This window comes from Thamnophis sirtalis, unplaced genomic scaffold (genome assembly GCF_051295495.1).
Source record: "Thamnophis sirtalis isolate CommonGarterSnake01/CBP01778 unplaced genomic scaffold, rThaSir2_p1.2 scaffold_14, whole genome shotgun sequence".
Taxonomy (NCBI): Eukaryota; Metazoa; Chordata; class Lepidosauria; order Squamata; family Natricidae; genus Thamnophis; species Thamnophis sirtalis.
In genome coordinates this window covers 39876035-39903978 of record NW_028261394.1, presented here as the reverse complement: position 1 = coordinate 39903978, position 27944 = coordinate 39876035, and the positions used below count along the sequence as shown (strand labels likewise).

The 27944-nt window shown below is 42.0% G+C and overlaps 1 protein-coding gene across 1 annotated transcript; it reads right to left on the bottom strand.

The window, feature by feature from the left end:
• Positions 1–108: 108 nt before the first annotated feature.
• On the bottom strand, positions 109–27937 carry LOC148042806 (uncharacterized protein F13E9.13, mitochondrial-like). Its single transcript, XM_087728630.1, has 7 exons — positions 27883–27937; positions 25642–25717; positions 23967–24049; positions 18066–18246; positions 7290–7440; positions 4125–4252; positions 109–688 (listed from the first exon to the last, which is right to left on the bottom strand). Exons 2-7 carry the CDS (start codon positions 25715–25717, stop codon positions 498–500), a joined length of 810 nt encoding a protein of 269 aa, XP_087584756.1. The 5' UTR covers positions 27883–27937; the 3' UTR covers positions 109–497.
• Between the last annotated feature and the right edge of the window lie 7 nt (positions 27938–27944).

Below are 27944 nucleotides of genomic sequence, written 5' to 3'. Positions count from 1 at the left end.
TTTACATGCTCCTATGCAGCAAACTTCGGATGTAACAGACAAAATCGGAGTTCATCTGAGATTTCACCAAATGTTGTTTATTGGTAACTCAATCTGAAAAAAATCTGTATGTTTTATGTACACAAATTACTAAAATTTTCGCAGATAATTTTAAATTTTACCTTTTATTAATGTAAAAGTATATAAAAGGATTTTTCCTTCCAATTGGGCTATAAGACTAAGAATTTATTGTTACCTGGACACTGGAATTTTATCAGCTTTCCATATGATCTACTCTCATAATATTTTCAGAACCATTTTCCCTATATATTTTTCCTCCAGTGTTCCATCTAATACAAGGAGATGAACATATATTTGTGCGTCACGCGTGCCTTTAATTTTGAATTCAGAAAGAAAAAATCCTCGGTCTTAAGTATAAAAAGACTTGGAAAATTGCAAAATAAGAGAGTTGGTGCAGTTGTGCTTCGATCGTAAACTGACAGCAGAAGCGAACACATTTACACTCTTAGTTTGCCAATATAATCCATAAACTTCTTCACACGATCCAGATCAATGCCATTTGCCCAATGGCCTTCTTTCTTGAAATAGGAACCAATGATCAAGGCATTTGCACTGAAGTAGTCCTTCACATTATCCAAAGTCACACCAGACCCCACCAGTACTGGAATCTTCACCGCAGATCTGACTTCTGGAGAAAGCAAAGAAGGAAATTCGTAATGGAATTTAGGGTAAAACTTGTTTTACTCTCTCCAGCAAAACCACCAACAACAGCCCAATGCTCTGACTCTCCTGCCCTATGACTAGTGCCAAAAACGGCATTATCCATGCTGGAAATGAGATAATATAATCTCACCCCTTTTCAGTGCAGCTCTCATAGAGACAAGCGCGAAGATCAAAAAAATCCCATCGGTGTAAGCTGCTCAATGGGCTTATTTGGTTAGATGATGAAAGGCCTATGCTTAAGCAGCTGCAGGAATTCCAAAGGGAGAGTGAGGATGAATTTGCTCGTGTAGAACGATTACATGGCCATTTCTTTCTTTCCTTTTCTTTTTCCTGAAGAAAACCCTGCCCACTAAGCCCCCTCTGATCTATTTTCATCGTACAGAACGGCAGCGTTTAGGGTTCCCTCTTATCTTGGTTACTTGTGAGATCATTCTTGTCACTGAAGAAACACTGAATGTCCTCAGGCAGATGTAACTGTGTGTGTGTTGATATCTATCTATCTACAGTTATCTATCTATCTCTCTCTCTCTCTCTCTCTCTCTCTCTCTATCTATCTATCTATCTATCTACAGTATCTATCTATCATCTATCTATCTATCTATCTATCTATCTATCTATCTATCTATCTATCATCTATATCTATCTATCTATCATCTATCTATCTATCTATCTATCTATCTATCTATCTATCTATCTATCTATCTATCTATCATCTATCTATCTACGGTATCTATCTATCTGTCTGTCTGTCTGTCTATGGTATCTATCTATCTATCTATCTATCTATCTATCTATCTATCTATCTATCTATCTATCTATCTATCTATCTATCTATCTATCTACAGTATCTATCTATCATCTATCTATCTATCTATCTATCTATCTATCTATCTACAGTATCTATCTATCTATCTATCTATTTATCTATTTATCTATTTATCTATTTATCTATCTATCTATCTATCTATCATCTATCTATCTATGGTATCTATCTATCTGTCTGTCTGTCTATGGTATCTGTCTGTCTGTCTGTCTGTCTATGGTAACTATCTATCTATCTATCTATCTATCTATCTATCTATCATCTATCTATCTATCTATCTATCTTTCTACCTACCTACCTACCTACCTACCTACCTACCTACCTACCTACCTACCTACCTATCTATCTATCTATCTATCTATCTATCTATCTATCTATCTATCATCTTCTAATATCTATAAATCCATTTTCTCTCTCCATCCATATATCTACTTATCTCTCTCTCTCTCTGTATCACTCTCTCTAATCTATACATCTATCCTTCTCTTTCCATCCCTATCTATCTATCTATCTATCTATCTATCTATCTATCTATCTATCTATCTACCTACCTATCTATCTATCTCCATCTCTCTCTTTGTATCCCCATATCTATCCTCTCCATACATCTCTCCTAGCTACCTTCTTCATACCTATATCCACCCATCTATTTTCTCCATCCATCCATCCATCCATCCATCCATCCATCCATGTGTACCTTCCTCCATTTCCATCTCCATCTATCTGTCTCTATTTCTATCTCTGTCTCTGTCCTGAAACAAGCATTTCCCTGTATTTCTGTTATCTCTTTCTCAACTATTTCAAAAGAAAAATAAAACAAACACAATGAACCTCCGATTGAACTTGCATTTGTGTTTAGACTTTATCCCTGGTGCAACATTTCTGAAGATGTTATTTTTCGTAACGGAGCATCCATTTCAGAGCTATATATACTATCTCCCACCTTCTGCACTTTAATATTTTTATTAGTCAAAACCTTTCAAAAGGTTTTGAAACGATTATAAAGAGCGCCGTTATTAATGCCTTACAGCTATCAGTAATTAAACCTTTCTATTTCCCCCCTTTTTATTTAATTAAGAAAAATGAGAAATATATACACTCTATTATACAGTTATATACTTCAAATTAAGTTCAAGCATGTCATATGAAAACCAACATAGTTTTGTGGTTATGGCCACAAAAGGTGCTAATAATATTTGTTTTTAAATGAGCTACTCATTTATCTAGACCAGGGGTATCAAACCAAGGCACGCGGGCTTGATCCAGCCCATCGGGTGCTTAGATCTGGCCTGTGGAAAGAAAGAGAAGGAGAGATAGTAGGAAAGGAAGAGGAAGAGTGGAGGAGAGGTAAAGGAAGAAGAAAGAGGTAAGGAGAGGTGGGTGGAAGGGAGAGAAAGAGAAGGAGAGAGGGTAGGAAGGGGAAGAGAGAGGGTAAGAGTAGGGGAGAGGTAAGGGAAGAAAGAAGAGGAAGGAGAGGAGGAAGGAAGGAAGTAGAGAAGGGAGGGAGAAGAGAAAAGAAAAGAAAAGAAAAGAAAGAGAAAATAAGGTGGTGTCACAGCAGGCTCTAGGGATGGTAAACAAAACAATCCAAACTGTACCATATAACATTTTAAATGGAATAACAATAGTATAAGAATGCCAAAGAAAAAGAATAATCATGTGAATGTACACCTATAATTGTATGTAAGAGAATAAATGACAGTAAGAATATAAAGCACAACAATATTTTGTTATAAATAGCTAAGTATAAATAAATATAGAATAGTACATAAAAATGGATAACGAATAAGGGGACCATGAATGCAGGATAGAAATGTATAGAAGGGAAAACACTAACTGCAAAGAAACCGATATGGAACCGCTGTATGATATACGATGGAACTTCTTGTTCCTATGTTGTTTTAAGTCATGTGTTTGTTTTTGTTGATGTGTTTATGTGTTTAAAATAAAATTTATATATATATATATAAAAGCCCAGGTTCAAATCCCAGTAAGGGTATGGCTAGCTGATGAGAGCTAAATAGCTTGAAATAGATCTATACTAGTCTCCCTTTATTTATTTATCAGCACAAATAAAACACACACACACACACACACGTATGTATGTATGTATGTATGTATGTATGTATGTATGTATGTATATAAGATCTGGCCTGTGGGGCCACCCTGGAAACAGTGATGAACCAGCCCATAGTGCCACTGTCAGTGAAAACAGAGCTCGGGAGGGCCGTGTGTGCCCTCTGGGCTCCGTTTTCTCTGGCAGAGGGCTGCAGGAGGCTATCATGACCGAAAACGGAGCCTCAATGAGTGAATGTGGACCTAGTCATGCCCCCCGTCCCCCCCACCAAGGTCAAACACAACCATCATTGAAATCGAGTTTTGACGCCCTTGATCTAGACAGAGAGACAGATTTCAACAGATCTGAAGAAGCAGCAGCTGGATTTTGAAATGTAAGGTTTTACAAAGATGACCGGAGCAGAGCGGTGTCTTTTGAGGGAGGTGATGTAGAAATGTCATCCTACATAAATAACCAACCAACCATTGGAAAATCCCGCCTTGTGGCCTTTACAGTTCTTACCTTCTAGTTCTTTGGGATCCGCCTCTGACCCAGTTGCAATGCCAGTCAACACAACCCCATCGGCCAGAAAGAATTCAGCAGCCTTCGCGGTTTCCGCCACCGTGACGTCAGCGGTCAGGGCATGAGCACTGGGGAGAACCCGGATACAACCTTTGTAAAGTTATCAGGGGCCACTTTACTCTTGAGGTCTCTTCTTATACCAATTCCTTATGATTTCCTTGACTTGATAAATCAAGGGCAAGTGCAATGGCATTTCCTGATTAGTCGTTGTCAAAAACATGAGATCGCCAGAAGGTGCTGGATAAAACCAGGAGTCAGTGAGTTCTAGGCCTCCCTCGGGTATGAAAGCAGGCAAGGTGTCTTGGAGCTCTGTCTCAGTTCAACCAATCTCAGAGAATCATGAACATAGGAGGTAGGAATATTAGATATCCCTTAGATATGAGGATATGTTTGACACTTTGAGACATCTGTCTGTCTATATATCTCTAGATCTATGTCTATATGTATTTATTATCCATAACTACATAACTTCATTTTTATGGCCTTGCAATCCCTTAATTCAGGGTAGAGTTAGGGGAATGGATAGAACTGAGCGTTTACTGGCCGGATGCCCTTCCTGATGCCACGCAGAGTTCACAGCAGATATTTTTTTTCTTTGCACTCTAGGAAAGAGAAAATCTGTCACTATCTAGGATTGAACTCTCAACCTTCCTAATGGGAAGCAAACGTCTTCACTGATAGGTTACACCACCACTCTGTGTCTATCCATTCTCTATCTATCTATCTATCTATCTATCTATCTATCTATCTATCTATCTATCTATCTATCATCCATCCATCCATCCATCCATCCATCCATCTCTAGCCATCTATATCTATCTATCTATCTATCTATCTATCTATCTATCTATTTATCTATCTATCCATCCATCCATCATCTCTTCAACATTTCCAGTTTTTGGGGACTGTCAAGGAGCCGAGATGGTGCAGTGGTTAAATGCAGCACTGCAGGCTACTTCAGCTGACTGCAGTTCGGCTGTTCAAATCTCACCGGCTCAGGGTTGACTCAGTCTTCCATCCTTCCGAGGTGGGTAAAATGAGGACCCGGATTGTTGTTGGGTGCAATATGTAAACCGCTTAGAGAGGGCTGAAAGCCCTATGAAGCGGTATATAAGTCTAACTGCTATTGCTATTGCTAAGATAGGTTTTTCAGAAGGTGTTAGGTAACTCTATGTGGGACTAGAACTCATGATCTCCCAGTTTCTAATCTGACGCCTTAAGCACTACACCAGGGTGGGGAACCTTGACCCATTTATGACTCATGGACGTCAACTCCCAGAATCCATGCTGGCTCAAGAATTCTTGGAGTTGAAGTTCACAAGTCATCAAAAGACCAAAGTTCCCCACCCCTGCACTATAGCAAACTGCCCCACATTATTTATCTATTTATAGTGGGATAGAATGGTGATGATGATGATAGCTGGATTTGTGTATTCACAAAGTCGTGGTTCAACTGGCTCAGTTCATATATTGCACGACATCATCTCGTGATGTGTATTTAGTGTATCATGACCAGTTCATGCAATACTCCAAGCCAAAATTGAATAGGTTGTGCTGCAGCTTAATGCACTGTATAAATACTAAAACAGTGCCCTTTATTGCTGGATTTGTAGCAGCTGTTCAATTTAATCAGCGATGTGGTCAGAAAACAAGGACATTGTTGTATTCACATGTATTCACACGTAAGAATGCAAGGGCATTCCACGCTGTTTCAAACTCTCCCAAGATTTTTTTAACCAATGTCCTTCGCTGCCATATCTCACCTAAAGATTCACTTGGTAAATAGGAACTCTGTCATTTGTGAATGACGTGCATGGAAACAAGAAGATCACCACAATCAGAGGTGGGTTCCTACCAGTTTGCACCTATTCGGTAGAACCGGTTCGTCAAATCTACTGAACCGGTTAGAAGAGGTTCCACCAGTGGACCCGGAAAGCAGGCCACACCTACAGAAGAGGTTCCAAAAACTTTTGAAACCCACCACTGACACACACACACACACACACACACACACACAGACTGACACAGAGAGAGAGAGAGAAAGAGAAAGAAAGGAAGAAATAAATAAAAAAGAAAAAAGAAAGAAAAAGAGTGAGAGAGATGAAAGAAAAAAAGAAAAAAGGGACAGAGAGACAAAAGGAAGGAAAGAGAGAGAGAGAGAGAGAGAGAGAGAGAGAGAGAAAGAAAGAAAGAAAGAAAGAAAGAAAGAAAGAAAGAAAGAAAGAAAGAAAGAAAACATATGACTGGCAAGCCACTCCCACCAGGTCACATGGCCGGCAAGCCACTCCCACAAAGGAGGCCACACCCACAGAGTAGGTTCCAAAAAATTTTGAAACCCACCACTGACCATAATACATACAGACAAAAAGATGTTGAGATCCTAGAAAGAGTGCAGAGAAGAGCAACAAGGTTGATAAGAGGTCTGGAGGCTAAACGTTATTATGAACGGTTGTGGGAACTAGCTGATGTCTAATCTAGTAAAGAGAAGGACTTGGGATGACTTGATAGCTGTCTTTCAATACTTTGAGGGGCTGACCCAGAGAAGATGGGATCAACCTGTTCTCCAAAGCACCTGAGGGCAGGACAAGAAGTAACAGGTGGGAGGTCATTAAAGAGCGATCCAACCTAGAACTAAGGAGAAATTTCCTGGCAGTGAGAATGAAGAGTCAATGGAACACCTTGCTTCCAGAAGTTGTGGAGGCTCTATCACTGGGGTTTTCAAGAGATTGGACAACCATTTGTCCAGAATAGCATAAGGCCTCCTGCATGAGCAGGAGGTTGGACTAGAAACCCTTCAAGATCCCTTCCAAGCCTATGCTCTCTGCCAGAAGGAGGAGGAGGAAGAGGAGAAGAAGAAGAGGAGGAGGAGGAGGAAGAGGAAGAAGAAAAGGAGAAGTAGTTCTTATCTTAAGTGGCTCCTGTGGCCAAATAAATATTGATTTATGGAATTACTTAATATTTTGCTCACCATGATAGTGCCTTACTGTCCGTAGCAGACAGTAAATGTTCATATAAAATGAACATTTAAGAGACTTTAGAAATTAAAACCACACCAGTCGGAATACAGTTAATAGGCATATTGTTTTCGGAAGGGATCCCATTTACCTGTGCTTCTTTTTAATATCAGCAAAAACCTGGATGTGTTCGGCTCCGATTTGCTTGCGGTATCTTAGCAAGTTCCCAGCACAAGCGTTCAGAATCCCTTCGTCAGCCACCTGAGAGAAAATGAAGCCTTCAACTCGAACAAAATCCGCACCTAGAAATAGCAATAAACAAATAAATAATCAGTGCTGTTGATAAAGCTAATTAATTCTGCTTGGTCCTCAATTATGTCTAATTACGTTTTCCCAGATGATGCCCGAAACAAAATAGGTTACGTTAGAAAGACCAAGCAAGCTAAACACAGATAAAGATGTTGTGGGAATAAAATGTCAGTTCAGTCTTCTTCTTCATCATCTTCTTCTTCATCTTCTTCTCCTCCCCCTCCTCTTTTTCTTCTTCATTTTGCTTCTCCTTCTCCCTCTCCTCCTCCTCCCATCTCTTACCACGTAAAGTTATTTTAAGAATGCATGTAGTAACTTCGCAATTCTGCATATAATTTTGAAAGAACACCCCAAAAGGAACATCTTTGCAAAACAAATGTGACCAGGCTGTGTTTCTTTATATCTATATCTATATCTATATCTGTGTGTGTGTGTGTGTGTGTGCACGCGCGCACGCGCGCACATGTGCGCGTACGTACAAGTTTAATATAAGGAATTTGTTTTGCAGATTTTTTAAAATTTTTCTACACCACCTTACAGTCATTACATCAACATTGTTATGTCATCATACCTTTACATGTATATAATATTTCGCTTCTATATTTACACACCTTTGTGTGTATATTTATATATAGTTATTTGGCTTAATTAATTTTATTCTTGTTTTGCAGCCATTTGTACCAATTGTTCCAAATTTCAGAATATTCCGATTCTTCTTCATCTTTTAATTTCAGTGTTAATTTGTCCATCTCTGCACAATCCAAAGTATTTTTTAATCACTAATTCATCCGAGGGGGTATTATTTTGTTTCCAGCATTGGGCAAATGCTATTCTAGCTGTAGTTAGCAGATGTATTAATATGTACTTAATTTTCTTTGTATATTTCCCTTTGATTATTCCCAGTAGAAAGATTTCGGGTTTGTATTTTATCTGTTCTCCTGTAATTTCTTGCAGCCATTTCCAAATTTTTGTCCAATATTTTTGTGTTTCTGGGCAGGTCCAGACCAGGCTGTGTTTCTAGGGATACAAACTCAAGAATTATCAATGAAACAAAAGATAAATTTTGTAGCACAAGATTTCTGACATCACCCAATTTAACAAGTCAGTGTCTCCTCTTTCAGCAGCTTGTAGGAACAACAACTTGCTCTTTTATTTTGCTAAAAAGTTGCTCTTTAGCACAACACGTTACACTGTCAGGTTTCAAAGAAAGGGAGATTTTGGTGTATTGTAAGCCCAGCAGTCTCATTAGATTGCTGGAAACTCTAGGATCATCCTAGAGTTCCCACACCATAGAGTCCCCTCCTAATGCAGCATCCTTTTCCCTCTATCTGTCCTAACCGAAAGCCCTATCAATTGTGGAGGCGACCGGTGACAGGGAGCCACAGCAGAGGGATGAAAGTGCCACATGCAGCTCCAGAGCCGCAGATTGCTGACCCCTGCTTTAGATGATGATCGCAATGCAGGCAACTTTGTAAACCGGATTACCAACCGCAGAGCATTAGAAGAGCAGGATACAAGTATTGGCTTCTGTCGTTAATGTAACGTGGTCTAATCTTTCAATTACAACATCAGATAGGAAAGAAACAGAGAAGGGAAGGAGGAGGAGAAGAAGTGTTTGTAAGAAATGGGACCGGAGTGCTTTTGAGCATTACCAAGAAGATAAGCAAAATAATAGCTGCCGAACAGGAGACGTTTATGGTTGTATATCTTTACCGATGCCAGGAATAGTCCGCAAGTCAATAACACACACACTATTCTATGCAGCCTCAAACAGATGTGGTTAATTAAATCAGGAACTCTGCGCAGGAAATTATGCACTGCTGAAAAACACATGGTACACCTGTTAATAATGAAACAGTTGGGAAGACAGCTTGGCAAACGGTTCCAGACCCAGGAGAAACGCTCAGTGTGTTCCCGATCAGAAACAAGGGGGAAAAAAACCAAGAGGAAACACACTTCCGGATAAGCACACTTGGGGTTAACACTTGGGGTTAAAGACAAATGATTCTCCTCTATAGGCATCCCTCAAATCAAGAAAGAGAAGGGATCTGGAGTCCCTCCAAGTGCTTGCGAGGGCAATAATTTTAAAACAGCTGCCCATCCTTATGAGCTTCTTTTATTTCTTCATTCCTGTTCCTACTTTTTCTAGCAGTAGGATTGATCACTTTGTTCAGAATCGGAACAGAGCTGGAAGGGACCTTGGTGGTCTTCTAGTCCAACCCCCTGCTCAAGCAGGAGACCCCATGCCATTTCAGACACGTGACAGTCCAGTCTCTTCTTAAAAACCTCCAATGATGAAGCACCCACAACTTCTGAAGGCAAGCTTCCACTGGTTAATTGTTCTGTCAGGAAATGACTCCTTAATTCCAGTTTGCTTCTCTCCTTGATTAGTTTCCAACCATTGTTCCTTGTCCTGCCCTCTGCTGCTTTGGAAAATAAGTTGACCCCTTTCTTTTTGTGGCAACCTCTCAAATACTGGAATATTGCTATCATGTCCACCCTCGTTCTTTTCTCTAGACTAGCCAAACCCAAATTCTGCAGCGGTTCTTCATATGTTGTCTTCAGACCTTTTATAATCTTAGTTGCTCTTCTTTGCGCTTTTCCCAAAGTCTCAACATCTTTTTTTAATGTGACGACCAAAACTGGATGCAGTATTCCAGGTATGGAATCCTTACTACTTGTTTGTATCTTATTATTTATGATTGTGCATCTTATGATTTATTTACTTTGTTCTTTAAATGTACACTGAGAACTTATGCACCGGAGACAAATTCATCGTGTGTCCAATCACATTTGGCCAATAAAGAATATTCTGTAAAGAATACAAAATATTATATTCTAGCAGTAGGTTTTCAATTTCTTCCAGGGCTTTTGTGAAGATACGTACTTCTTATTCATGATTTCTACAAATATTTGCAAGTAACTGGATGCTGGAAACAGAAGCTGCACATTTTTGGATTCTGGTGGATTTATTCTTAATTACCCATGCATAAAATCAAGAATCCAAGTGGCACCAAAAGTTTCAGAAATCTTTGCATACTTCACAGTTACAGGTATTCGTTGATGTACGACCACAATTGAACACAAAATTTATGTTGCTAAGTGAGACATTCGTTTGGTGAATTTTACCCCATTTTAATGATCTTTCTTGCCACGGTTGTTAAGTGAATCACTGCAGTTCTTAAATTAGTAACACAGTTGTTAAGTGAATCTGGCTTCCTCGTTGACTTTGTCAGGAGGTCGCAAAATGGGATCACATGACCCTGGGACATGTCATAAATATGAGACAGTTGCCAAGCATCTGAATTTTGGTCATGACCATGGGAACGTTGCAGTGGTCATAAGTGTGAAAAAAGTCAGAGCTCACTTTTTTTCAGTGCCGTTGTAAATTTGAATGGTCCCTAAGTGAACTGTTGCAAGTCAAGGACTATGGTACCTGTTGTGGCCCAGCAGGATCCGGTTGAGCTGCTGATGGACTCGGATAGCGAGGAACCATATGAGTCTGCCATGGAAGATGTGGAGGATCCTGTGCAGGGTTCAGACTCAGAGCAGGGACCAGAGAGGCTGGTTGGCCACCAGGAGGTTCCTGAGGCATGGAGCAGTGGAGAGGATCAAAGGCAGTTTGTCCCTGATGCCAGATTGAGAAGGGCTGAGAAACGTAGGCAGTCTCATAGAAGATAATTAAGCACAGGTGGTTGTGGATTGGCCCCTCCCAAGAGAGTTTATAAGTGAGGCGTTGGGAGGGGACATTTGCAGGAAACAACCGTTCGAATTAGTAGTGAAGAAAATCTGTCTATATTCTAGCCGTGTCTGTTCGTTTGGATTATCTGCGTTGCTTCATTTGAACTATATGGGTTGCTGCCAAGCTATTCTATTGAATGTGAGTTGTCTGGGCCCTCAACCAAAGGATTCGTTATCTCATTAATTAAATAGTGGCAAAAAGCCAAGCCTGTGTTCTGGTTTATTCACAGGTCGGAGGGGTGGGTGGGTCAGAACAGGTACCTGTACTAGAAATTGCACAAATGTGGAGAAAAATATTCAGAAGTCACCTTAATTCAGAGTAAATGAATACAAAGAGCCATCCCTGAGGTTTTTTTTTTTTTAAAAAAGAGCATTTGCATTTAAAGTCTTTAAAAAAATTATAAGAAAAATATTAGAGAAAACAAGCCGAGTTATGAAGTGCATTTTAATATAAAGACATATCTGCTGTCTAATCAATTTTGCTTATGGACTGAAGTACTTAATTGTTTAAGTAAAGCAACGCAATCATCTGCAACACTAAAGGGGGGGGGGGGAATGGCATTATCGTTTCTGAAAACAAAATGTAATAGAAAAAGTAGTGCCAAAGCTACAGAACAGATGTTAGGTATAATAGACAATTCATCTGTCACAGTCAACATCAAGATACGTTTAAAAAACGTATAAAAGTAATATATGTTCTCAATATTAATCATCTTTTATACATACGCCATATACCGTACAAATGAAACGCTTAAATTTTAATTCACCGTGCCAGCCAAGCACAGCCAAGGCTCTGTGGGTAGAATTTTTTGATTATTAATGCTCCAGCCATAAAGTAAGTCAGCTTCGTTAAAATATGCAGACATCCTTTCTGTCTGAAATGCACCAAAAGCAAATTAAAGTCTAATTATTGGTTTGACAAAGGATGTCTGACTGGCATGGTGCCTTCAAATGCATGTTGTCCAAAGCGCTAAACATATTTCCATCAGCCCTACAATTTGTTGTTAGTTGTGAAGTCGTGTCTGATCCACCACAACCCCATGGACAACGTTCCTCCAGGCCTTCCTGTCCTCTACCATCCCCTGGAATCCATTTAAGCTCACACCGGCTGCTTCGATGACTCCATCCAGCCACTTCATTTTCTGCCGTCCCCTTCTTCTTCTGCCCTCCATCTTTCCCAGCATGAGGCTCTTCCCCAGGGAGTCCTTCCTTCTCATTAGGTGGCCAAAGTATTTGAGTTTCCTCTTCAGGCCTTCTAAAGAGCAGTCAGGGTTGATCTCCTCTAGGAGGGACCGGTTTGATGGCCTTGCAGTCCAAGGGACTCACAGGAGTCTTCTCCAGCACCACAATTCAAATGCCTCTATTCTTTGGCGCTCAGCCTTTCTTCTGGTCCAACTTTCACAGCCATACATACATCACAGTCATACTTTCACAGCCATACATACATCACAGCCAATTAGATAGGTTTGTTGTTATAGAAATGGCTAGTTTGTACTATTGTTGGTGTTAGTTCCAAAGTGTTAGTTCCAAAGTCGTGTCTGACCCATCCTGACCCCATGGACAACGTTCCTCCAACCCTTCCTGTCCTCTACCATCCTCTGGAGTCCATTTAAGCTCACACCGACTGCTTCGGTGACTCCATCCAGCCATCTCCTTCTCTGTCGTCCCCTTCTTCTTCTGCCCTCCATCTTTCCCAGCATGAGGCTCTTCACCAGGGAGTCCTTCCTTCTCATTAGGTGGCCAAAGTATTTGAGTTTCCTCTTCAGGCCTTCTAAAGAGCAGTCAGGGTTGATCTCCTCTAGAACTGACCGGTTTGATGGCCTTGCAGTCCAAGGGACTCGCAGGAGTCTTCTCCAGCACCAGAATTCAAATGCCTCTATTCTTTGGCGCTCAGCCTTTCTTCTGGTCCAACTTTCACAGCCATCCATTGCAACTGGGAAAACCATAGCCTTGACTATAACCCTACAATAACCCTGTGCAAAAGGTTGGTGATTTATTGTTCCCCTTTTACAAAGACACAAAGGCTAAAAAGTCTATCCGTACCAAAGTCCACCTCACTGAACAGGTTATATCAGGTTATAATCATTCATTATTCATCACCAGGAGCCAAAGTGGCACAGTGGTTAGAGTGCAGTACTGCAGGCCACTACAGCTGACTGTTATCTGCAGTTCAGCGGTTCAAATCTCACCGGCTCAGGGTTGACTCAGCCTTCCATCCTTCCGAGGTGGGTAAAATGAGGACCCGGATTGTTGTTGGGGGCAATATGCTGACTCTGTAAACCGCTTAGAGAGGGCTGAAAGCCCTATGAAGCGGTATATAAGTCTAACTGCTATCTATCTATCATTATTATCATTATGTAATGAAATGTAGTCATATCCTGGTGTGTGTGTGTGTGTGTGTGTGTGTGTGTGTGTGTGTGTGTGTTTGTGTGTGTGCAGACGTCAGAACTCCAGAACAGGGTCATCGGTAGCTTTCAGGGGAATCTTTATAACTTGGAATAACAATAAGTACTTAGATCTATTAGTCCTGTATACTGCTTCACAGTGCTTTACAGTCCTCTAGTAAGCGGTTTACAGAGTCAGCCTATTGGCCCCCAACAATCTGTGTCCTCATTTTACCCATCGCGGAAGGATGGAAGGCTGAGTCAACCTTGAGCCAGTCAGAATCGAACTCTTGGCTGTGGGCAGAGTCAGTCTGCAATACTACATTCTAAGCACTGTTCCACGAAGGAAGGAAGGAAGGAAGGAAGGAAGGAAGGAAGGAAGGAAGGAAGGAAGGAAGGAAGGAAGGAAGGAAGGAAGGAAGGGCAATAGCTTTAGACTTATATACCACTTCACTGTGCTTTATTGCCCTCTCTAAGCAGTTTACAGAGTCAGCCTATTGCCCCCAACAGTCTGGGTCCTCATTTTACCCATCTTGGAAGGATGGAAGGCTGAATCACTAAGCAACTGATTGCCAAGGCAAGGACTACCAAGATTGGTAAAGTGAGGACCCAGGTTGTTTGGAGGCATTATGCTGACTCTGTAAACTGCTTAGGGAGGGCTGTAAAGCGGTGTATAAGTCTAAAGACTATTGCTACCTGTACATGCAAAATACAAGTAGTTATATCCAGGCCTTTGAACTGTGTTCTCCTAGAGCCGATTTTGGGTTGTTGTTTTTTGTAAAGTTAGGAATTATGCCAACATCAGGAGAATACAGAGGCCGGGAGAACGAGCATTAAATAATCACAAAGAGAAAGTCGCAGCTCTCAAGTTGGTGCTATAACGTAATTTATTTCATGGAAAGACAGCAAAATGTGTTGCAACTTGTGTCTTTCTCGGGACAAAGTTGATATATTATTTTAAGTGAATTGCTTTTGTTGTGCTGAAAAATAGAAAGGGCTGCCGGAGAAGACGGGAGGGTAGAAACACGACAAACGACAATCATAAAATACAACTTTGCAGCTATTCCATCTGTCACTCCTTAATGGATTTTTTTTTCTTTTGCTGGAAATAATAATAATAATAAAAAGAGACCACAGTGGTAGAAAAACAAAGGTTAGGAAATGAAAAACGACCCTGCTCGCATCCCTCTTGTGTACTATGCTTGAAGCAAGCAACTGCTCCATAAAAGCCATAACGAGAAGCATTTGAGTCGTATGAAGCACTTGCTCCTCTAAGGAAACCCACAGTAAAAATTATATATCCAGGCAGTATTTATGAAATTACAAGTTCCCATCAACGGTTGAGATCCGTCAACTCTTCCCACCTGTTGGGGCCCTTCAGTGAGGAGGTTGGGGAGGAACGTGGGCCAGTCCTGGCGTCTGGGGAAGGCTCTGATGAGGGCTCTGTGTCAGAGGCAGAGAGGGGGCCAGATCCATATGCCAGTTATCGGCTGCCTTCAGGGTCAGACATCAATGAGGCAGACGAACAGCTGGAGCCTGTTCCCAGTGCACTCATGAACAGAGTTGCCAGACGAAGGGAACAGCTAAAGAACAAGGGTCGCCTTGGGAGTAAGGCCACAGGTTATCAATGAATGGGCCCCTCCCAGAGGAAATAAAAGAGGAGAGAAAGGGGAGTGATTTTGGGTTTTACCAATTAGATAGGTTTGTTGTTATAGAAATGGCTAGTTTGTACTATTGTTGGTGTTAGTTCCAAAGTCGTGTCTGACCCATCGTGACCCCATGGACCATATTCCTCCAAGCCTTCCTGTCCTCTACCATCCTCTGGAGTCCATTTAAACTCACACCTACTGCTTCGGTGACTCCATCCAGCCACCTCATTCTCTGCCATCCCCTTCTTCTTTTGCCCTCAATCTTTCCCAGCATGAGACTCTTCTCCAATGAGTCCTTCCTTCTCATCAGGTGGCCAAAGTATTTGAGTTTCCTCTTCAGGATCTGGCCTTCTAAAGAGCAGTCAGGGTTGATCTCCTCTAGGACTGACCGGTTTGATTGCCTTGCAGTCCAAGGGACTCACAGGAGTCTTCTCCAGCACCATAGTTCAAAGGCCTCCATTCTTTGGCGCTCAGCCTTCCTTATGGTCCAACTTTCACAGCCATCCATTGCAACTGGGAAAACCATCGCCTTGACTAGATGCACTTTTGTACAAACAATAGTTTGCACTATTATGTAAAAGTAAAAAATGGAGGCTTGATGTTACTATATTATTCTACTGCACCAAAGGGAGACGGAAGTCAACACCTTTCTCTTTCTTTTTCCCTGCTTTTCTACACTTTTCCCTTCCCTTTTCTCTCCCCCGTTTTTCCGATTATTTACTTTTGTATTTTTATATTATAAACTAATAACAGAAAATGTCTCTGGAGATTTTCAATCATCCACGTCATGGTTTCCCAAAGGTGCTTTTTCCAGAAGGCCACTGGATTTTCTTGGTGTTTTCTTTGAAAACGTTTTGCTTCTCAGCGAAGAAGCTTCTTCAGTTCTGATTTCTTTGTTGCTTTGACTTCTTGGATGAGAAGCAAAATGTTTTCAGGGCAAAAAAGAAAAAATAACCCAAGAAAGTCCAATTGCCTTTTTGCGGGGAAAGAAATATGGTGACACCTGTATTGCTGAATCATCCTCATTGGATCCATTTACAGCTTACAACCTTACATCAGCTGGCAGCTATTAAATCCTCATTACCTGACAGAAAACACCATTTGGGACAGTTCCCAAGGGTTTTGCAAGAACCTTCAGTGAGCTGGAAGAAGCTTGCTTTTGTTTGGTGTAGTCTTGCAAGGTTCCTAGCTAGGTTACTTCAGAAATGGGGAGGTGATAACCTGCCCGGGAAAGCCAAGGGAAATCATCAAAAACCATAAAAAAGTGAAAGTTAGAATATTTTGGACATGTGATGTGACACCTAGAAAAATACAGCGTATTTTACATAATCCTCCAAGGAAAGATTGAAGGCAAACAAGGTCCTGGAAGAAGAAGAAGGAGAAGAAGAAGAAGGAGAAGGAGAAGGAGGAGGAGGAGGAGGAGGAGGAGGAGGAGGAGGAGAAGAAGAAGAAGAAGAAGAAGAAGAAGAAGAAGAAGAAGAAGAAGAAGAAGAAGAAGAAGATGATGATGATGATGGCTTCAAAATCTAAAGCAGTGGCCCCCAACCTTTTTATCGCCGCGGACCAGTCAGCCTTTGATAATTTTACCGTGGCCCGCTGAGCGTGCGCAGGGGTGCAGGGGCATTGTTCGCGACGACACATTGATTGTTTATATATCAGATTGTTTTGATTAAACAACTTTTATTTTATTGTATTTAAACATGCCCTACAAAATAAAATACAATTACATAAATATAAAGTGCAAGGCTACGCTACTAGCGCTGTCTACGCTAGCCCTACGTAGCTGCACAGGCGCTCTTAGGTTTTTTCAGGAATCAGCCAGCGCTGAAGCGCTGAAAAGGAATGAGAAGGGCGGCGCTGGACACAGGGGGGCGGTGGGCCGCTGGTGACGTCAGAGTGCCAGTTAGCCCTAATTTGCATACAGAAAGAAACTATGGCCCCCGGCCGCTGCAGCGATCATGGCCCCTGGCCGCTGCAGCGATCATGGCCCCTGGCCGCTGCAGCAATCATGGCCCCCGGCCGCTGCGCGGCCCGGTGCCAGGTACTCCATGGCCCGGCACCGGTCCGCGGACCGGGGGTTGGGGATCACTGATCTAAAGGACTGGTTTGGACAAAACTCAGCGGCACATTTTCGTGAGGCTGTTGATAAAAATAGGATCACCAACATCCGATGTCGGATATGGTAAAAGAAGGAGGAGGAGGAGGAAGAAGAGGAGGAGAAGAAGAAAAGAAGTGGAGGAGAAGAAGTAGAAGAAGAGGGGAAGGAGAAGAAGAGGAAGAGGAGAAGAAGACAAGGAGAAGGAGAAGAAGGAGAAGGAAAAAAGAAGAGGAGAAAAGAAGAGGAGGAGAAGTAGAAGAATAGCGGAAGGAGAAGAAGAGGAGGAGGAGAAGAAAAGGAGATGGAAGAGAAGAAGAAGAGGGGAAGGATAAGAAGAGGAACAGGAGAAGAAGACAAGGAGAAGGAGAAGAAGGAGAAGGAAAAAAAGAAGAGGAGAAAAGAAGAGGAGGAGAAGTAGAAGAATAGGGGAAGGAGAAGAAGAGGAGGAGGAGAAGAAAAGGAGATGGAAGAGAAGAAGAAGAGGGGAAGGAGAAGAAGAGGAACAGGAGAAGAAGACAAGGAGAAGGAGAAGAAGGAGAAGGAAAAAAAGAAGAGGAGAAAAGAAGAGGAGGAGAAGTAGAAGAATAGGGGAAGGAGAAGAAGAGGAGGAGGAGAAGAAAAGAAGATGGAGAAGAAGGAGGAGGAAAAGAAGAGGAGGAGGAGGAGGAGGAGGAGGAGGAGGAGGAGGAGGAGGAGGAGGAGGAGGAGGAGGAGGAGGAAGAGGAGAAGGAAGTTCCTTCACTTACCTGATGCAAGGGCAACAGCTAAAGCTGGCTGATTTGCAGCAGAAAGTATCTGAACCCCAAGAGGGAGGGTGGGACACGCCTGTTTTACCGAGGCACAAATCACCGCCATAGCCGCTGTAACCTCTGCACCAATGTCGAATGTGTAAGGCCGGTCGTGCATATTTTCAACAATCAAGCCGTCCTGCAGGAATAAATGCAGAAGGCATTTCTATTTCAAGTCAGAACAACTTTGGAAAACGGCTTGGGAAAAAGGAATCAGAACTACTACAAAACAGATAGACCGGACAGGCTCTTCCTGACTTATGACCGTAATGGAGCCTGCTTGTTTATGCCACGGTCTTTAAGCGAAGCCATAGTTCGCTATGGGGCAAAACTGGAAGTCCAATACTGGTTTTTTGGCAAAAATGTAATAAATTGTGGTTCCACCACAAAACCGCGCTCGACGAAACCACGTAGCTGACGTCATCAACAGGGCGACAACAGCACGGAGACAGAAGCACACTGTAAATGCTAAACCTAAAATTAACCCCTAAACCTAAACCTAACCCCCCTAAACCTAATCCTAACCCTAACCCTAAAGCTGACCCTAAACCTAACCCTTACCTTAAGTTGAATCGGCTTGCTTTCAAAGCGCTATTTAAAGCTTCTTTCTCTGCGCTGGTTGTTGTCGCCCTGTTGATGACGTCAGCGACGCGGTTTAATCGGGCGCGGCTTAGTCGAGCGCGGTTTTGATGGGTCACGATAAATTGTAGCCATGGGACTCCCGATGCTGCAAACTGTCGTAAATGCAAGCTGGTTGCCGAGGCTCCAAAATGCAGGTATGTGTTAAAGTTATGGAGGTTTGGGGATGAAACCAGAGTCAGGTAGAGCATTCCAGGCAATGACCACTCTGTTGTCGTATTTTCTGCAATCGAGTTTGGAGCAGTTTGTGTTAAATTTGTATCTACTGTTTCTCCATGTATTAATGCGGTTGAAGCTGAAGTAGTCATTGACAGGTAAAACGTTGTAGCGGACAATTTTGTGTACTACACTTAGGTGAGACCTTAGTTGGTGTCGTTCTAAGTGGTCCTAGCCCAAAATTTCAAGCCTAGTGGCATAAGGGATTCTGTTGTGAGCAGAGGAGTGGAAGACTCTTCTCGTGAAATACCTCTGGACCCGCTCAATTGTATTAATGTCCGATATACAGTGTGGATTCCAGACAGATGAGCTGTATTCGAGAATTGGTCTGGCAAAGGTTTTTATATGCCCTAGTTAGCAATGCAATGTTACCGGAGAAGAAGCTTCTCAAAATTAGGTTAACAACTCTTAATGCCTTTTGGGCAATGCTGTTGCAGTGGGCTTCTCACTGTTGCTTTTCGCTGGTGTGAAAATAAAAGACTTCTGGGTCTCTAGGTAGGAGACATCGCAGAAGTTAACAGCAAAAGCTTAGAAGATGATGGAGAAAGATATTTTCCCAATATTTTTCAAAGCAGCTTGGCAAAGTGAAAACAAGCACTGGGCTCCCTATTCAGCCTTCCTTCCACCAACTCATGTATCTTATATATCTCATATATTTTTCTGGCTGTGTTGGAAGGATCACATCCTGACTTAATAGGGTCTTAATAAAGACTTAATGTGAACAGTTTTTTTGGGGGGGGGAGACTGGTGCACTTTGATTTTTCTCATTCCTCCTTTTGAGCGTGTAATAATTAACCTCTGAAGTTCTCAATTAGCTAAACTTCTTCGTGATGTATGAACTGGGAAACGATGGTTGCTGATTTCAGAAAAAAAGAAAAAAGATTTTGGAATCTTCATCTTCCTTCCCTGGTTTAAGATCCTTTTTTTCCCCAAAGAATTTTTTTATTTTTTTTAATTCTCTTAAATACCATTTTAAGTATGCATTCACATAATTCTTCTTCTTTACATTTATCATTCTTATACATTTATTATTTCATTTAATAAGTTATAATGTACATTTTGGGTTGCTTTATTCACCATCCCTTCCTTCTTTTGTAACACTTTCTTGTTTTCCCTTTTGTTTCTCCCTCCCTCCCTTCTCTACTTTCATCCTTCCTCCTCTCCTTTCCCTTCCTTCTTCCCTTAACTTTCTCCTACTCCTGCTCTTCCTCTTCCTACCCTCTCTCCTTCTCTTCCTCTCCCTTCCATCCTCTTCTCCTTACCTCTTTCTTCTTTCCCCCATCTTCCTTTCATTCTCTCCTCCTCTCTCCCTTTCTTTTTCTATTATTGTTAGTGTATATTTCAAAACTCAATGTATGTTTCCTTGGGACCTGGTTTAAGATCCTTGATGCATTTCCCAATTATTTTCCAGTTCAGGCATAACAAGAAAACTTATTAATGGAAAGTTCCCTGAATTATTTTAGTCAAATCATGTCACTCTGTAAGGACTGGGGGGGGGGGATAGCTACAGCGTGTCAAGAATCATGGGGTATGGGACATCTGTTCTTCTACTCAGCTTCAAACCAAGCATAAGAAGAAAGGAAGATTGCTCTTAAATATGGGAGCTCTATCAGTGGAGGTTTGTAAAAAGAGATCGGACAGCCATTTGTCCGGAATGGTAGAGGGTCTCCGCTTGAGCAGGAGGGTGGACTAGAAGACCTCCAAAGTTCCTTCCAACTCTATTATTCTGTATTAGCTGGATACCGTGCTTTGCGACAAAACTATGTGATCGGGCTATGCAGGAGAAATTCGGTTCACACTGTTATCTCAGTGATGGTCGGTGATTTTTTTAAAAAAAAGGAATATCACTCCCGTCGCCTTGAGTCCGGAAGCAGTTCCATAGGTAGAAGGCGTAGACATGTTGGTGTGGTATTGACATTTAGTACTGTAAGGAGCCCCAGACCGCCCCTGAGTGAAGGAGTGGAACATCTGCCAGTTTGAACTGAGGTAACGGAATGTGAGGCAACTGGCAGTCAGAAAAGAGTTCTTTTAAGGTGGGAAGGGGGAGTAGAAATGTCAAACTCCTTAGCATCTGACCATGTTAATACAAGGCAATTGGCAGTTGGAACAGAGTTCTTTTCAGGTGGGGAGGGGGAGTAGAATTCCTTAGCATCAGAGCATGTTAATTACTGTATAAGAAATACTAATGATTGATGGTCATTTTGAAAAATCCTTTCTTAGCGAGCACCTAGAAGCCAAGAGGAACATAGGTGCCAAATTTCAAGTTTGTAGGCTTTATGGTTCTGGAAATTTCTTGATGAGTGAGTGGTATTTGATGTTTATATATATATAGATTCTGTAACATTTTCATAGATGAATTCAATAATAGAGCTTTGGAGGTTAGTGTCACTATTAATGAATTGAAAATAATACTAACAAATGAACTTAAGGTAATATTACATAGGGAGATATAATATATTCGCATCTATGTCCCCAAACAGAAAAAAAGAGCATATTTAGCCCAAATGTCATCAGTAATCCTCATCTTCAAAAATGTAACTTTACACAAGTAGCCACCATCAATGTATAAACATTGTGAAGTTCAACACACAGATACTTATAATTATGTCAACCACATCTTTTACAAAGTAATAGCCACAAATAGTTAATAAAGGTAGTAAGCTTCAACCCATCGACACTTAATTATATTGCTGGCCTCTTTCCAAAGGAGATGTTAAACTCTGTTGGTCTTGAATTATAGCTGCCATTTTCATTAATAGTAATCCCTTCTCTTCACACTATGCGTAAATTTTGTAGGAAGAATTAGGACGGAGTAAAGATACTTGGGGATAATACATCACCGACATCTGAAGTTATGGCTTCTCCAGTAACATTAATGATGAGTTACAGATATTTTACAGACAAATATTAGTAATTCTATAAAAAAAATGCCACTGTGTTTCCTCCCCACCACTACCAAAATTCTTTTAGAACAAACAATATCAGAAGCTGGCAAAATTGAGAGAGCTCTAAACTCCTTGGGATCTGTCACCGCATATAATCTTGTCATGGCAATTTTGATTGTGTTTGGCAAAACAAGCTCAGAGCAGCTATAATTTTTCAGCACAGATGGCATCATGTCTGAGCATTCACTTGTTTTCATTTATGCGCTCCAACATTATAAATCTTCCATATTTATTACGTTCTTTTTAAAAAGAATCACTAATGCATCAAACGAGGCACCTTAAAAAAAAAAAGAAAACTGAAAATGTGCTTTCATCAGTCATGTCTGCACACTCTTAAAAAAAAAAGCATGATGCACATGTGATTTATTTTGTGGGGGGGTTAGTTATTTTTCTATTTCAGTTTCAGCACTCCTTATCCCAAATAGAGGCTTAGGAAAAAGCTCAGGACAGCTGCGAAACGAAATAGTTATCAACGAAAATGTGATAAAATTAGAGGCAAGCTTTTCAATTCTCCAGAAAGCCTATAAAGCTAAATGTTAACCAAGAACAGAGTTGGGGGAAATATTAAGAATTATGGACTTGCATCCCAAGTCTGCAAATTAGAGGTATGTTATACTGAAATACAAGGATGAGGCCCTATGGAACGATCTCCCCGTTGAGATCCGGACCCTTAGTACCCTTCCGGCCTTCCGCAAAATGACGAAGACCTGGTTGTTCCGGCAGGCTTGGGGCTGTTGATTATCCAGCCCCATCTTAAGTTATGAATGTTGTCGAATTTTAATGTTGTTTGTATTCTTGTATGTCCTCCCCTTTCCTTTTTTACCTGTAAGCCACCCAGAATCTTCCGAGATTGGGCGGCATACAAACCAAATAAATACAAATACAAATAAATAAACCAGGTGGCTCAATGGCTAAGATGCTGAGCTTGTCGATCAGAAAGGTCGGCAGTTCTGTGGTTCGAATCCCTGGTGTCGCGTAACGGAGTGAGCTCCAGTTACTTGTCCCAGCTTCTGCCAACCTAGCAGTTCGCAAGCATGTAAAAATGCAAGTAGAAAAATAGGAACCACCTTTAGTGGGAAGGTAACAGTGTTCGGCGTTTAGTCATATGACATGTAAGATGTCCATGCATATTGTTAGTGGCACGGCAAACATGGTTTGCCAATGTCTTTTTCTAGAATGATTTTTAAACATTCTTTCAACTGTTGAATCTCAAGATATGTTGATCAGTCTCCAATCGCAATCATGATGCTTTTAAAGCCCTACATGGTATTGGACCTGGCTACCTGAGAGACCGCCTCCTGCCATTTACCTCCCAACGACCAATAAGATCACACAGGTTGGGCCTCCTCCGGGTGCCGTCGACCAGACAATGCCGGCTGGCGGCCCCCCGAGGGAGGGCCTTCTCTGTAGCTGCGCCAGCCTTATGGAACGAGCTACCCACGGAGATCAGGACCCTTACCACTCTCCTGGCCTTCTGTAAAGCAACCAAGACTTGGCTGTTCCAGCAGGCCTGGGGCTGTTGATTAAAATCCAGCCCCATGAGATTGAATGGATTATTTTGTTTTAAATAATTGTACTTTTAATATTCTAGGTTTTTGCTTTTGTTGTGAGCCGCCCAGAGTCCCTAGGGAGTGGGCAGCATACAAATAGCAGTTAGCAGTTAGACTTATATACCGCTTCATAGGGCTTTCAGCCCTCTCTAAGCGGTTTACAGAGTCAGCATATTGCCCCCAACAACAATCCGGGTCCTCATTTTACCCACCTCGGAAGGATGGAAGGCTGAGTCAACCTTGAGCCGGTGAGATTTGAACAGCCGAACTGCAGAACTGCAGTCAGCTGAAGTAGCTTGCAGTGCTGCATTTAACCACTGTGCCACCTCGGCTCCTACAAATCTTATTAAAGTTGCAAAGTTACACCTGGCCCTGCATAGTTTCCAAACCCACTCAAGGTAAGTCAGGCGCTGTTATCTTGAATGCTTTGCACTCACATCTATAGAAGAAGTAAGATTAAGAACGAAGAACATTCAAAAACAGGAAAGGAAGTAAAAGAAAGGACTTACGACACCAGCAGCCCTGTACATTTCAGCCTCTCCACAGGCTTCTTCAATGATCTGAGCCAAAGGCAAGGTACCACAGGGTGATCCTACAAAGATGAAGATGCCACTTCAGCTATACATGAGGGCACTCATTAAACTTGGCCATACTCAAAGACAAGTCTTTCAAAAAGGAAGCAAACAATCACCAAACCTTTTCTTTAAATCGCTTGTATGCTGATTATTATGGTTTTCCCATTTGCAATGGATGGTTGTGAAAGTTGGATGGTTGTGAAAGAAGGAAGGCTGAGCGCCAAAGAATGGAAGCCTTTGAACTCTGGTGCTGGTGACAACTCCTGTGAGTACCTTGGACTGCAAGGGGATCAAACCGGTGAGTCCTAGAGGAGATCAACCCTGACTGCTCTTTAGAAGGCCAGATCCTGAAGATGAAACTCAAATGCTTTGGCCACCTAATGAGAAGGAAGGACTCCCTTGAGAAGAGCCCAATGCTGGGAACAATTGAGGGGAAAAACAGAAGGGGACAACAGAGAATGAGGTGGCTGGATGGAGTCACTGAAGCAGTGGGCGTGAGCTTGAATGGACTCCAGAGGATGGTAGAGGACAGATAGGCCTGGGGGAACGTTGTCCATGAGGTCGCAACAACAACAATGCTAATTATTTCCTCTGGCATTAAAGATCCATATTTTTATTTATTTATTTGGCCAAGTGTGGTGAGACAGACAAGGAATTTGTCTCTAACAAAAGCACTCAAGTGTATTACTGAACTGAGTTAATTTGATAGCCCTATTTCATATTATATGGACTGCCTTCAGAAATAAACACAAAGCGTTGGCCATCCTATTTATGAATTTCCTTTCCTTCAAGACTAGATCATATAAGTTGATACAGCTTTGGGAGTAGGTTTTAAGGTAGACTTGGTCTGTAAACACAGTGGAAGAAGAAAAATGGGAGAAACAGAGGCAATAGCAATAGCAATAGCAGTTAGACTTATATACCGCTTCATAGGGCTTTCAGCCCTCTCTAAGTGGTTTACAGAGTCAGCATATCGCCCCCATAGTCTGGGTCCTCATTTTACCCACCTCGGAAGGATGGAAGGATGAGTCAACCCTGAGCCGGTGAGATTTGAACCGCCGAACTGCAGATAACAGTCAGCTGAAGTGGCCTGCAGTACTGCACTCTAACCACTGTGCCACCTCGGCAGACCAAGCTAATGGGCACAGTCCAATATAATGCAAGGATCCAGTGGTATTGTCCATACTTTGCAAACAAAAGGTCCCCTATTTGAACTCCTGGTCAGCTGGGAGAGATGTTAGACATAAATTTATTGGAGATTTACTTTACATCTACCAAGGTGGGTGGATCAATTGGTCTACTGAGCCAGGATGGCGAAGTGGTTAGAATGCACTATTGCCAACTGCCAGCAGTTCGATTCCCACTGGCTCAAAGTTGATTCAGCCTTCCATCCTTCCAAGGTTGGTAAAATGAGGACCCAGATTGTTGGAGGCAACATGCTGACTCCATAAACTGCTTAGAGAGGGCTGTGAAGCACTATGAAGCGGTATATAAGTGCTAATGCTACTGAATAGGAGGGAAACTATATTTTACCATCCCACCGCTCCTTGTTAACACCTTCATTTTTCCTATGTCTTTTAAAGAGAAACAACAAACAGAAAGCATTTACCTGGCAGTGCCCTGACATGGACCATGCCAAGGACAACCGATTTCAGCCGCCCGAAAAGCTGCAGAAACTTCTGCATCTGGAGAGAAGAGAAAAACATTGACATCAACTCCTGTCCAGCCAGCTGTCTTTAAAGTTCTATATACTGTATTTTTCAGAGTATAAGGCACACCTTTTTCCTTCAAAAAAGAGGGTGAAAATTTGCAAAAATGGCCATGCATAGCCTTTAGGAGGTTTGTAGAGTACTCCTGGGGGCTGTGGGAGGGGACAAATGAGCAAAAAATTGGGCTAACCGGAGCCTCCTAAAGGCTATGCATGCCCCCCCCTTTTTTTTGACAAAAACTGGGCCCGTTTTTCGCAAAAAACAGGCCATTTTTGGAAGGTCTGCAGAATGCAAAAACTTTTTTTTAAATTTACCTCTTCAAAATCTTGGTGCGTCTTATACTCCGGTGCATCTTATACTCCGAAAAATACAGTAATCCTTTGGACAAAGCTCTTAGGATGATATGTATCCAGACAAAATTAAAGGTAATAAAAATGGAGGACAGTTAAATGTAATTTAACAAAGAGCGGTCATGGACAGAATTTAGTACAGCTAATCCTCGACTTACAACAGTTCATTTAGTGACAGCGACCCTTGGCAACGGTTTCATATTTATGACGCTTGCAGTATTCCTGTGGTCATGCAGCCACCTTTTGTGACCTTTTGACAAGCAAAGTCAATGAGGAAGCTACATTTGCTTAACAACTGGGCTACTAACTTATCGACTGCAGTGATTCACTTACCAACTGGGGCAAGAAAGGTCATAACATGAGGACAGCACTCACTTAACAAATGTCACACTTAATCACAGAAAGTTGGGGCTCAATTGTGCTCATAAGTCAAGTATTGCCTGTATGGTAAACGTTGAATTTTAAAACTAATTCAGGCCAGGGGAAAAAACCTGTCTCGTAACATATATACCAGCTGCAGCCTTTTAAACATGCAGAGGACAATTAATTCTAACACTGAAAAAGGAACTGGAGCTGCTGGTCTATTTTGGGGAAATGATGCGATGCCATGATGATTGGCACCTCCCGCCAGCAGATGGGCTGGGGGGGGGGGTTGCAATTCCTAAGCCCAGTTCAGGAGTCTGCAACCCGCAGCTCTGGGAGCCACATGTGGCTTTCATCCCTCTGCTGTGGCTCCCAGTCGCTCAAAATATGCGTCACAACTGCCAATGTGCAATACATGCCAGCACACGATTTATTGAGGTTTCCGACTCATCTTCCCCCCTCTTCCGAGTTCAAAATGTTTTTGTTGCATGCAGAAATAAACATTTGTTTTCTCTGTAGCAGTTCATTGATTTCATAAAGGCAACACAATATCTATATCTATATCATCTATATCTATATCTATATCTATATCTATATCTATATCTATATCTATATCTATATCTATATCTATATCTATCTATCTATCTATCTATCTATCTATCTATCTATCTATCTATCTATCTATCTATCTATCTATCTATCTATCTATCTATCTATCTATCTATCTATCAGATTTTTAGGTTCAAATCCCAGTAAAGGTATGGCTAGCTGATGAGAGCTAAATAGCTTGAAATAGATCTATACTAGTCTCCCTTTATTTATTTATCAGCACAAATACAACACACACACACACACACTCACACACACATATATATACACACACATACACACATACATACATACATAGCATCAAGGTAAAACAATAATAATATATGCAGTGCTATCTTCATTTTAGATGTCAAAAAGAGTTTTGTGGCTCCGTGTGTGTGTGTGTGTGTGTGTGTGTGTGTGTGTGTGTGTGTGTGTTTTCTGTGGGAGACGGGTCCAAATGGCACTGAGTGTTTAAGGTTGCCCACCACAGATTTGCAAGGGAGCTCTTGGGATCTCTCCAAAGTCTGCGCCCAGGAATGCACTTTGGCAGCCCCCCTTTTTTCTCTTCCATGGGATCCCCCCTCCCAAACTGGGGACCGAGTTTCCTCCCACCCACTTTCGGGGATTCCCCCACCTCCTTCACTCCCACGCGCGCTCGGCAAAGCGGGAGGATCCTCCCCGCTGCCGTCTCCACCGCGTATTCGCGCTCAGCCCGAACTTTACGCACTGGGTCCTCAGCGCCCCGCCTCCGCAGGAGCCCCGCCTCTCCCGGGGGGTTCCCTCCGCCTTCTCCACCCCCCCCCTCCGAAGCCCTGCTGGCCGGTTCCCTGCGCTCACCTGGATGGGGGTCCCTCCGCCCCCCACTTGCCGGACCCCCGGCGCGGGGAGGAGGAAGAGGA

What these genes read in the sequence shown, in the direction of transcription:
- LOC148042806 (XM_087728630.1), bottom strand. Translation starts at nt 25,717, where the DNA reads ATGCAGAAGTTTCTGCAGCTTTTCGGGCGGCTGAAATCGGTTGTCCTT. An exon ending in CCATGTCAGGGCACTGCCAG is followed by an intron (nt 24,050 to 25,641) that starts GTAAATGCTTTC and finishes TCATCTTTGTAG; the next exon opens with GATCACCCTGTGGTACCTTG. An exon ending in TGTACAGGGCTGCTGGTGTC is followed by an intron (nt 18,247 to 23,966) that starts GTAAGTCCTTTC and finishes TTATTCCTGCAG; the next exon opens with GACGGCTTGATTGTTGAAAA.